Source organism: Mobula hypostoma, chromosome 4, assembly GCF_963921235.1.
Source record: "Mobula hypostoma chromosome 4, sMobHyp1.1, whole genome shotgun sequence".
Classification (NCBI taxonomy): Eukaryota; Metazoa; Chordata; class Chondrichthyes; order Myliobatiformes; family Myliobatidae; genus Mobula; species Mobula hypostoma.
Window position 1 is genome coordinate 83,861,426 of NC_086100.1, and position 12,501 is coordinate 83,873,926.

The 12,501-nt window shown below is 42.7% G+C and overlaps 1 protein-coding gene across 7 annotated transcripts in view; it reads right to left on the minus strand.

The window, feature by feature from the left end:
* The window catches only part of yeats2 (YEATS domain containing 2), a 175,116-nt gene that overhangs the window by 41,683 nt on the left and 120,932 nt on the right, over window positions 1–12,501 (minus strand). For 6 of the 7 annotated variants that reach the window (XM_063046068.1, XM_063046067.1, XM_063046071.1 and 3 more), the window contains 4 exons: window positions 9,199–9,314; window positions 5,690–5,830; window positions 1,183–1,407; window positions 333–618 (listed from right to left, as the gene is read on the minus strand). In XM_063046068.1, the coding sequence (XP_062902138.1) occupies window positions 333–618; window positions 1,183–1,407; window positions 5,690–5,830; window positions 9,199–9,314 (768 nt within the window). The remainder of the gene's footprint in view (window positions 1–332; window positions 619–1,182; window positions 1,408–5,689; window positions 5,831–9,198; window positions 9,315–12,501) is intronic. The other variant, XM_063046072.1, reaches the window with a different exon arrangement.

A 12,501-nucleotide genomic window follows, 5' to 3' on the forward strand; every position in this document is an offset into this window, starting at 1 on the left:
CTGTGAATATACCTGCCTGTACCATCCCTCAGGCAATGGCTTCTGGATTTCAGTCATGTATGAGTGAATAAATCGTTCCTAACATCTCCGACTCTTTAGTTTAAACCTTTGCCCTCTGGTTGCAGACATCTCTACTATAGGAAAAAAGTTGCTCATTATTTATCCTATTTATGCTTCTCATAATTTGTATACCTCAAAAGAAGAGACAGACCTTTCAGTACTGTGCTTCTGTAAATGTTGCAGAGGGAGACATGGCAATTGAGATGTTTTTCGCAGGATGAAGTGGATAGAAGGTTTAGCTCAGATAGAAAAGTTATACACTGTTATCTTACCTGATGGTGGCTCAATGGCTTTTCCACTTACAGTGTTCATCCCAACAGAGGAACTGCACTCAAAGGAAACCGCACTGGCTGCTCCTGAATTGCTGACCTTGCTGGACCCTTCACCACTGTGCAGAGAAGGCACCATTGGTACTGCCTGGGAGCCAACAGAGATCCTGCGAGCTGACTGGCTAGTGGCAAGCTGAACTGGCGATACAAGGAGGGATGGCTGCTGACCTGAGACTTTGATGACAGGCACTGTGGAGGGTGCAGGGGTGCTAGAGCTTGTCAACTCAGACTGATGAAAAAGATAAAGAATTAGTAGTGTCATACTGCTTTTCGACTAATTGTTCAGATTCAAGACCAGAGAGGTCCTGCAAGACATACTCTTAAATCTGATCACATCATTCTTAAAAGTGTTAAAAGCTTAAGGTTCAAAAGTTCAAAGTAAATTTACCATCAAGTAAGCATATGATGCATAACTCTTCTCGGGCTTCCAGCCAGGTATAGGTGTCGATTTTAACCCATCAACACCTGCACCCAGCTGGCAGCTCGAGAAGTGTTTGAACATCATGTACGCTGCGAAAGCATTAGATCCTCTTTCAAATATGCATGTCACTAAATACTAGCTTTGAGATTTATTTTCTTGCAGGCATTTACAGAAAACAAAATACAATAAAATTTTATGAAAAACTATAAATTACAACAAAATCTGACAAAAACCAAGGTGCAAAGGAAGACATACTGGGCAAATAAAATACCGAGAACATGATTTCAAAGAGATTTGTTTCTTAGCTTCAAATGTACAATTACTGCGCCGTCATTCTTTGTCTGCTCTGCTCAGCCCTCATCCTCTTATTACCTGCTGAGCCACAGTCCCCATGGTGGCTGTTGCTGTTCCTGAGGCTGACGATGATAGGCTGGCTGTCGTGATGACCCCTCCAGTCACCCTCAAGGTGGTGGTGCCAGGCTGTGAGAGGGAGGAAGTTACAGATAGTTGCCTTGTGGCTCCATCAGGCGAGGGAGAATGAACGAGTGAGGAAACAGCAGCTGAGGGCAGAGGGGATGCCTGGGCACTGGGGATGACCTGCATGCAAAAGGAGGGCTTTTATTGTTGGTTTAGTGTCAAGTAACATTTAATATATACAGTGAGAGATTCTTACTGCCATTTTGTTCCTCCAGTATATCTTCTTCCCCCAAGTTGCATGAAGCATAATGACTTGGGCATAACTGCTCTATATCCTCATCAATGATTTGTTTATTTACTTATCACACATACAAAACATACAGTGAAATGCGTAATTTGTGTTAACAACCAACACAACCTAAGGACGTACTCGGGGTAACCGCCGAGTGTCGCCACACATTTCAGTGCCAACATAGCATGCCCACAATGCTCAGCAAAACACAAAAAGCAACAAAACAAAGTCCTGATGAAGCGTCTTGGCCCGAAATGTCACCTGTTTATTCTGTTCCATAGATGCTGCTTGGTCTGTTGAGTCCCTCTAGCATTTCATGTGTGTTGCTTTGGATTTCCAGCATCTGCAGACTTTCTTGCGTTTGTGATTAACACAAAAAAAACCCTTTCCTCGTTTCCACCCACCCACCCACTCACACAGGGAATCCTCCAACCCCAGGCTTCCAATGGACTCACAGACAACTGGCCTCCGACTTCCCTGTGGATTCTGATACTCACAGCTTCAGCCATTGGGCTTTGACTTCCAAACGACCTTCAGGCTTTGATCTTCGATGATGGGATCCCAACTCATATACCCTGGGGCAGGGGGGAGGGGGAGTCACCAGCCATGGTGCCTCTTGCTTGCATTGCTGTCCAATCTGGGACCTGACGACTTGGGAAGGACTCGATGACCTGGGGGTGGGGGGGAGATGGGAGGAGGGCATCACTAGCCCTAATCTTCACTGGTAGTCATCAACAGCACTTGCCAGCACAACATCCTTCATGACACATCCACATTGCTGTCCTTCGAACCCAGAGCGCAGGCCTAGACTCCGGCCTAACATTTAACTCCTTTAAATCCTAATCTGATTTCTAACTCCTCCACATTCCTGTTCCTAAACCTTAATTCCCCTCTCTATCCCCAACACCATCCCTACAAACTTAAAAAAAGTACTAAGTCTGAGCCACAAGCTCGACGGAGACCAGAGCTCAGCGCCAATTTGACACTTGGCACTGCCTTGGAAGCAATAAAAATGTTGATCTCACCCTCTGGGTGATCCATGATCCCCACAGATAGAAACTACAACTGCCCCCGTGGCATGAATCTATACAAAGAGGAGCGAAAGAATATGACAGACTAAAAGGAAATAGCACCCTAAAGTAATTAGTTGCAAACATTTTTCTATAAAAATCAACCTGATCTCAGTGAAGGAACACTGGAGTTGTCATGTTTACAAACATGAGGCCAGCTGTAACAATTAATTAACGACAGGCAACATTCCTGAGGCACTTATGAGATGGAAAGCATTCATGCACAAAAGCATGGGGTAAATAACCACAGTGAGTGGCCACAGTGGCTGCCATCTCATTGGCTCTTCATCCAACCCTGGAACACCTGGACAGCAAAGTTGTATACATCAGGATGCACTTTTTCGACTACAGCTCAGCATTCAATATTATCAAAACTAAAACTTGATGGCCTTGGCCTCAGTACCTCCTTGTGCAATTAGACCCTCAATTTCCTCACTTGCAGGCCCCAATTAGTTTGGATTAGCAACACCTCCTTCACGATCTCCATCAGCACAGGTGAATGAAAAGGTTATGTGATTAGCCCCCGTATCTACTCACTTTATACTAAGCACAGCTCCAACACCATATTCAAGTTTACTGACGACACCACTGTCATAGGCCAAATCAAAGGTGGTCATCAGTCAGCATATAGGAGGGAGATTGAAAATCTGGCTGAGTGGTGCCACAACAACGTCAGCAAGACCAAGCGTGTGATTATTGACTTCAGGAGGAAGAAACTGAAGGCCCATGAATCCCTCATCGGGGATCAGAGGTGGAGAGGGTCAGCAACTCAGCAACTTTAAGTTCCATGATGTTATCATTTCAGAGGATCTGTCCTGGGTCCAGCATGCAAGTGCCATTGTGAAGAAAGCATGGCAGTGCCTCGACTTCATTAGAACTTTGTGAAGATTTGGCATGACACCCAAAACTTTGACAAAACTCTATAGTTATGTGGTGGAGAGTATATTAACTGGTTGCATCGCGGCCTGGTATGGAAATACCAATGTCCTTGAACGGAAATTCTTAAAAAAGTAGCGGATACGGCCCAGTCCATCACAGGTACAGCCCGCCCAACCATTGAGCACATCTACATGGAGCGTTGTCACAGGAAAGCAGCATCCATCATCAAGAACCCCCACAACACAGGTTATGCTCTCTTCTTGCTGTTGCCATCAGGAGGAAGGTACAGGAGCCTCAGGACTCACATCACCATGTTCAGGAACAATTATTACTCCTCAACTATCATGTTCTTGAACAACAGGGGATAACTTTACTCACCCCTTCACTGTTCCCACAACCTATGGATTCACTTTCAAGGACTCTTCATCTCATGTTCTTGATATTCATTTATTAATTTTTTCCTTTATTTTATTTGCATAATTTGTTGTCTTTTGCACATTGGTTGTTTGTCCATCCTGTTGGGTGCAGTCTTTCACTGATTCTATAGTGTTTTTTGGAATTACTATGTATGCCTGCAAGAAAATGAATCTCAGGGTTGCATATGGTGACATATATATACTTTGATAATTTACTTTGAACTATTAGAAGTGGAAAAAAAGGTTGGACAAAAACAAGATGAGGCAAATTAGCTGAAAATAATAACTATTTAACTGAGATGATAATAATGCACACTTGGACAAGAGGCAAAAAAATATTCAGATTGCTTCACTCTGTGAAGGCAAACTATATTACATAACCTCATTTATGCTTGAGGCTTGACACTTTGTCATCAACTCTATTGGCTTTGCTGGACACAAATTTCACTTTGTTGGGACAAAAATCACTATCCCAAACATCATCTTGCTCAACTGTTTAAAAAAAACTGCAGAAACTTTTGAAATAAAAAAATGTAAATTCTGGTAATACCAAACAGGACAGGCAGCCTCTGTGGAGAAAGAAACAGGATTAATGTTTCAGGTCAATAATCTTTTCGAACCTAATGCTCAAATGGGACAGCCAGGCATATTGAACCATGTTCAGTTCCCCACACAGACTTGAAAGAGGTGGAGAGGGTGGAAGAAGCTATATAGTGACCAGCTACTTTCACATTGGAAGAGAGAAAATGTGACTGACTTAGCACTTCAATGACTATGACAACAATAATTCTCTATCAAATTTCTATGGCCGAGAAATTACAGTGCACTTCAGGATGCACACAAATGCCGTTAATGCAGAGAAGTAACAAGTGCTTTCTTTGCTAACCCACCCCATCAAAATTCATTTGTGATCAACGACTGAAATTATCCTATCTGGTGCACTTCTTAGAAGAACAGTCTCAGGGATTTAGCCACAGGCCAGCTAAATTTGGGTGGAGCAATGAGGTTCACAGGAGCTAATCACATTAATGAGCGTCTAGAAATTAGGCCAGCCATGGAGAGCAATGATTCAGGAAGCCTGCTTTTCGAAGTTAAAGGGGAAAGGAATCTGGCCCTGGGGAGCCATAAGTTCTGTTCATGGACATCAGGAAAGGCAACCCAGCCAGCTGTAGAGATGACCCTGTAACATGTTCAAAGGTCGGGAGGTCCTCAATCAGAAGCACTGACAATGAGGAGGGCTGTTTTTCATCTTGAGGTGGAGGAGGAACATAGAGAGCCATTGACTAAGGGGTTGGGTTTTTTTTTTAAATATTGAGGGTATTGAGGGTACAGGTAAGAGAAAGACAAAGTGGATGGTGGTCATATAAGGATTATGCTTTTATCACCCTCTTCTAAAGAGGAGAGTTACAAAGGTGCACAAACCTCATTGAGAAAGAATTCTGCCTTATCGCTACCTTAAACAGATGACCTTTTGATTTTAAACAATGATCAATCATTCTAGAGTGTTCCAAAAGAAGAAACTTCTTCTCCACATTTTGCAAACAGGACCCCTCACAATTTTTTGTGTGTCCATCTTTACAGATAGGCCATAAAACATGCTTGGCGTTTCACACATATGCCGTAAGTTTTCCCTACATTTCTTTCATTCCATTTTATGCCTCACTCTTGGGGAAGTTTTTCCCCTTAAGGATAATTCCCAGATCAATTCAGTCCTCCAACTATAAATGTTCTTGTATCTCAAGCGAGGATTCAGGTATGATTTAGAAAACCTCAGTCTTGTTGATTTGCCAGAGGGCAGCATTTACCTGTGCAAATACAGCTTTTTGGGCAGTGGATACTCTAATTGATTGCTGGTGGGAACTTGTGGAAGGTGGTCCTTGCGCTGTTATACCGGGTCCATGTTTCACAGAGGCTTGAGGAACCGACTGGCCCACTAAAAATGTGCCCTAGAAGTAGAAAAGCTGCAATCAGCACAAACAATTTGAAGGTGAGGAATTCAGCTTCTAACAAGATGAAAAAAAACCAGAATTGGGCTTAAATTTTCACACTTACAGGATAAGAGAAGATTCATTTACAGGATGGCCAAGAGAATATATGAATACAGTCATTTCAGGAGAGTTCTTGGAATATTGTTTACAAGAAGATTTAAACAAGTGTTTAAAATCATGATAGGAGACATTTTCCACTGGCAGAGGGAATAATCTATAATAAATGGTTAAAGAAAAATGCAGAGACCTGAAGATTTGATTTTATTTTTCACTGAGAAAATTATGATTGTATGAAAAGGAGGTGCAAGCAAATTTAATGGTAACTTTCAAAATGAAAAAAAATTCCCAGGCTATTATGAAGTTTGTTTTAATCAGGTAGCTCTTTTAAAGAACAATCACAGGCAGGATGGGCCTGCTTTCTGTGTTGTTTCATTCCACCTGCCTTTTCATGTAAGGCCAATGCTGCAGACACTTATTTCTCACATTGCATGTGAATGAAAGCTGACCTTTGAGCAGACATAATTTCAAATGAAGCATTTCACATATGAATATATATTTTTTTTAATTCTACCTAAAAACTACCTGACAGTTCAAGAGTATGAATTTAAGCTTCTGGAAATCAGTGGCTTATAGAACAAAGAACGGTACAGCACAGGACAGGCCATTCGGCCCACAATGTTGCATCAATTTTGATGGCAACTTATACTAAATATCCATCTCCTGTGCATCATCCATATCTCTCCTTTCCCTTCATTGTTTTGTTGTTCTGTTGTTAAAAAATGATCGAAAAGTAATCTGGGAAATTATAGGCCGGTAAGTTTGACGTCGGTAGTGAGTAAATTACTGGAGGGAGTACTAAGAGACAGAATCTACAAGCATTTGGATAGACAGGGACTTATTAGGGAGAGTCAGCATGGCTTGGTGTGTGGTAGGTCATGTTTGACCAATCTATTGGAGCTTTTCGAGGAGGTTACCAGGAAAGTGGACGAAGGGAAGGCAGTGGATGTTGTCTACATGGACTTCAGTAAGGCCTTTGACAAGGTCCCGCATGGGAGGTTAGTCAGGAAAATTCAGTCACTAGGTATACATGGAGAGGTGGTAAATTGGACCAGACATTGGCTCAATGGAAGAAGCCAAAGAGTGGTAGTAGAGGATTGCTTCTCAGAGTGGAGGCCTGTGACTAGTGGTGTGCCACAGGGATCAGCGCTGGGTCCATTGTTATTTGTCATCTATATCAATGATCTGGATGATAATGTGGTAAATTGGATCAGCAAATTTGCTGATGATACAAAGATTGGAGGTGTAGTGGACAGTGAGGAAGGTTTTCAAAGCTTGCAGAGGGATTTGGACCAGCTGGAAAAATAGGCTGAAAAATGGCAGATGGAGTTTAATACAGTCAAGTGTGAGGTATTGCACTTTGGAAGGACAGACCAAGGTAGAACATACAGGGTAAATGGTAAGGCACTGAGGAGTGCAGTAGAACAGAGGGATCTGGGAATACAGATACAAGATTCCCTAAAAATGGCGTCACAGGTAGATAGGGTCGTAAAGAGAGCTTTTGGTACATTGGCCTTTATTAATCAAAGTATTGAGTATAAGAGCTGCAATGTTATGATGAGGTTGTATGAGGCCGAATCTGGAGTATTGTGTTCAGTTTTGGTCACCAAATTACAGGAAGGATATTGATATGGTTGAAAGAGTGCAGAGAAGGTTTACAAGGATGTTGCCGGGACTTGAGAAACTCAGTTACAGAGAAAGGTTGAATAGGTTAGGACTTCATTCCCTGGAGTGTAGAAGAATGAGGGGAGATTTGATAGAGGCACATAAAATTATGATGAGTATAGATAGAGTGAATGCAAGCAGGCTTTTTCCACTGAGGAAAGGGGAGAAAAAAACCAGAGGAGATGGGTTAAGGGTGAGGGGGGAAAAGTTTAAAGGGAACATTAGGGGGGGCTTCTTCACACAGAGAGTGGTGGGAGTATGGAATGAGCTGCCAGACGAGGTGGTAAATGCGGGTTCTTTTTTAACATTTAAGAATAAATTGGACAGATACATGGATGGGAGGTGTATGGAGGGATATGGTCCGTGTGCAGGTCAGTGGGACTAGGCAGAAAATGGTTCGGCACAGCCAAGAAGGGCCAAAAGGCCTGTTTCTGTGCTGTAGTTTCTATGGTTTCTATGGTTATGGTTTCTGTCCCTCACAGAACATGGTCTCTGCTTTATTCCAGTTGAAGACTGGTATGGTATATCTGCTCACGTAGGCCCCTCAGCTCCCTGAAGTTAGTCTGCCATTCAGTTAGAGCAAAACATACAAAATGCTGGAGGAACTCAGCAGGCCAGGCAGCAGCTATGTAAAAAAGTACAGTCGATGTTTCAGAACGAGACCTTCAGCAGGACACACGTCCACAGATTATTGAAGGGGTCTCGGCTCAAAACGTCGACTGTATTTTTTTCCATAGATGCTGCCTGGCCTGCTGCGTTCCTCCAGCATTTTGTGTGTTTTGCTTGGATTTCCAGTATTTGCAGATTTTCTCTTGTTTGCCATTCAATTATATTCTGATTGATCGGTACTTCAACTTTATTCACTTGTTTTTATTTCACAGGCCTTGACACCCTGTAACATCAGAACCAGTAACATCAAGAAGGATCCCACCCACCCTGCTCATGGACCGTTTGTCCCGCTCCTATCAGGGAGGAGGCTACATAGCATCCACACCAGGTCACCAGACTCAGAAATATTTACTACCCCAAGCAGCAAGGCTGATCAAAATCTCCTCTCATTAAGACACCCCTCCACATCCCCAAACACCACTACTTTATCATTTCCTGTAATCTATGTACACGCTCCTGTGCCCAGAGTCACTTTATAGACTTACAAGCGATCTATGTAAATAAGCTATTCATATGTCCATATGTGCTTAAATTTATTGTTTTTTTATTAATGTGGTTCATTATCTTGTGTTTTTTGTGCTGCATCAGATCAGGAGTAACAATTATTTCACTCTCCTTACACTTTACGCTCACTGACAACATTTAAGCAGCATCGAATCAAGCATTTGGTTCATTCAGTCAATCATATAAGTTCTAAGGACTGAATGGCATTCTTCTGCTCCGAGGCTAACCAACCACAGCCCTAATAAACCTAAAGCCCTCTGCAGCACACACAAAATGATGGAGAAATTCAGCAGGTCAGACTGCATTCATGAAAATGAACAGTTGACATTCTGGGCCAAGACCCTTCTTCAGGTCTGTGCCTCTAGGTTCTTCCACAGTGGACTTCAACAACACAAGTGGATGCTGATGGGAGGCAGTTTCCTGGGACTAACCTGCGGCGTCTGCTTGAGGATATATGAGGTGTAGCCCAGTTGCTGTGGCAACCCACCAACCACAGTGCCCTGAATGCTACCAGTTGTGCTCGGTGATGTCCCCTGAACCTGATGTCCTGTTAAACAAACAATGCCACATGGTTAACCAAAGTCAGCAGAAAAACTGCTCAGATTTACGGGTACTTATGTGGGCAGCAAAGATAAATGATAAGGTCTGCTTGACATCTATTTGTTGTGTCAGACTAAAGATCAGCACAGCTGTTATATTCACTGAGATAAGTCATTTAAAGGGACATCTCACGAAGTTTTAGCACTGAAATCATTCATTCCAGATTGCATCTTCCACAAATCCCCACTCAGAGGATTACTTCCAAATGCATTTTTCAGTTAACAGCAGGGTTTTGTCTGTACAGGAGGGCTGGACAAACCAGAGTGAGGAAATCCAAGATACAGGAAAGTTGGGAGCAACACACACTACATGATGGAGGAACTCAGCAAGCTGGCAGGTGATAGGTGAGACCAGGTGAGGGGGAAATGGGCAAGTGGGGCAGTGGGGAGTTGATGTAAGTAGCTGTGAGGTAATAGGTGTAAGAAGTAAAGGACTGAAGGAGGAGGAATCCCAGGAGAGGACAAGGGACCTTGGAAAAAATGAAGGAGGAGGGGAACCAGACTGAGTTAAGAGCAGGCAAGGAGAAGAGGAACCAGAATGGAGAGAGAAGAAGAGAGAAGAGAACCAGAATGGAGAATGGAAAAAGTGGTGGGGGGGGGGGTGTTGATTACTTGAAGTTAGAAAAATTGATGTTCATGCCATCGGGATGGATGCGACCCAGATGGAATTCGAGGTGTTGCTCCTCTGACCTGAGTTTGGCCTCAGTGAGGCAGTAGAGGAGGCCATAGACAGATACAGTACATCAGAATGGGAATGGCAAGACGAATTGAAATGGGAAAATCTTCCCTTTTGCAGCAGACAGAGAGAAAGTGCTCATCAAAGCGGTACCCTAATCCAAACACTCATATGGCGAGGTCATGGACCCAACACAATAAGGGAATCCACAATTTTTGTTACAATTGCACATGGTATTAGTGAAGCCTTACCTGGAATAATGTACATAGCTTTGGTCTCCTTAGCTGAAATAAATATAGTGGCATTGGAAGCAGTCCAAAGGAGATTCATCAGGCTAATTCCTGAGGTGAAGAGAATGCCTTAGCAAGAGAGGCTAAACAAAGGGAAGGGGGGCCATGGTCTTTGAAGTTTAAAAGAAGAGGGAAGACCTTATTGATACATAGATAATCCCAGTGGGGCGGGGGGAAATGACAGAGTAGGTGTTGAGATGTTTTCACCTGTGGGAAAACCTCAGATGAGAGCACACAGCTACAAGAGGGCAATTTAGAAAGGAGGTGTGGAGAAATTTCTTCTTACAGAGAGTGGTGCATCTCTGGAATTCTCTTCCCCACAAGGTTGTGGAAGCTGGATCATTAGAAGTATTTTATAGGAGGTAGGTACATTTTTGAAAGACTGGAAAATTGAGGGCCATTGGAACTGGTACAGAAGAGGAGACGAGGCTGGGGACAGAGCTGCCATGATTATATTGAATGATGGGGAAGATTTGAGGGGCCACCCATTCTGCTATGCTCTTCTGTAAATGTTCTTGTGTTTTCCACACGTAGCACTGGACATGGCAGATTTACAAAGCTAAATAAAACTATGCAATACAACTATGCGAACTGGGGAGCTGCAATAAAGCCGTTTGAATTTGATGCAACAGAAATGCTGCCTTTATGTGTGAATTGAGAGAATAATAGTGAATTTTAATCTCTATGGTTTGAACCCAATTAGAACCAAATGATGCATTGATGGCAACTACCAGCTTGTCAGAAACAAGAGGAATATTCATTCAACTGGTTAACTGGAGTATATCTTAAGAACTGGGAGATTAAGACTTCAATTTGCAAGGAATTAAGTGAAAAGGATTTGGCTCATTGATTAGTGGCACAAAGTTAACTGCAGATGTGAAACCGGGAATGTAACATGTTTGAAGATGTGGGGTAGGATGTTTGGAGGTTGTGTTGGGATGAAGATGCAGGGAGTGGTGAGCTGGGGGTTGGGATGTGAAGAGCTGAAATGTTTGAAGACGGTAAGATGGAGAGTGAAAAGATGAGATGAATGAATGTGGAGTGATGGGATTGAGATGCAAGGATTAGAATTCGGATATAGGGAGGTGAATTTGGCAAGTTGGTCTGGAATGTAGATGAGATCTGGTGACAATCTATGTGACAATGTGGGTTGAGATGAGATAACATGGTGCAGGAGTTGCCAAAACCTTGAGGTCATATTGTGAGCATAGCCAATTAAGAATAATCAACCTCACATGTCAGTGTTAATAACCCTGTGACTTGTGGCACAATACAGAATACACACCTGTGCAGAAAGTGCACTGTAGTTAATTATGACCCCAAACATCTCCTAAGAGAGCAGATATCTGTCCCTGGTTTGGCCAATTTGGAGCATATCACTCATTTCTAATTTCTGTAGTAGCTGCTCTTCAGGAACAACATTTATTGATGCTAACCCTCTAAACTTGAATCAGCCAAATAAATTTTTTCATTGCATTTATCTTTCTTGTCCACTGCTTAATATCAGGTCAGTAGATTATGGAGCGGGGCGGGAGGTGGGGGTGGAATGGCATGGGATAAAAAATTAGCAACACTTTATTTCCATTAAGGAGTTGCACAGTTCCAGGTAATACAATTTGGTTCTAAGAAACCCTTAATATATAAATATCTGTCCAACTCTCCTAAAATTCACATGATTTCTCACTCTGTCACATGTTTATCAGGGCCTTGAGAATAAGGTTATCTAAGATTACTACAGGGACTAGATTAAGTGGACAGATGTAATTTAAATTGTTCTAGTGCAGACTGTTACAGTTTGGGAAGTTGAATCAGGGCAGGATTGACATAGTAGTGGGGCCTTGGAGATTCCGCAAAATAAACAGACCAAGTGGCATACATACAGAGTTCCGTGAAAATAGCAACACAGGTAGACAGGGTGATGAAACGGGCATTTTGCATGCTTGACTTCATCGGTAAGGGGATTAAGTACAAGAGCTGTACTTAATCATGTGACATCTGTACAAGACTTTGGTGTGATAACACCTGGAGTACTGTGTGCAGTTCTGGTCACCTAACTATAGGAAAGATGTCATTAAACTGGGAAGGAAAGGTGTAAGGATGTTGTCAGAACTGGGCAGCTTAAGTTACAAGTTGGATAGGATGGTGATAGGGTGAGGATGATCTTATAAA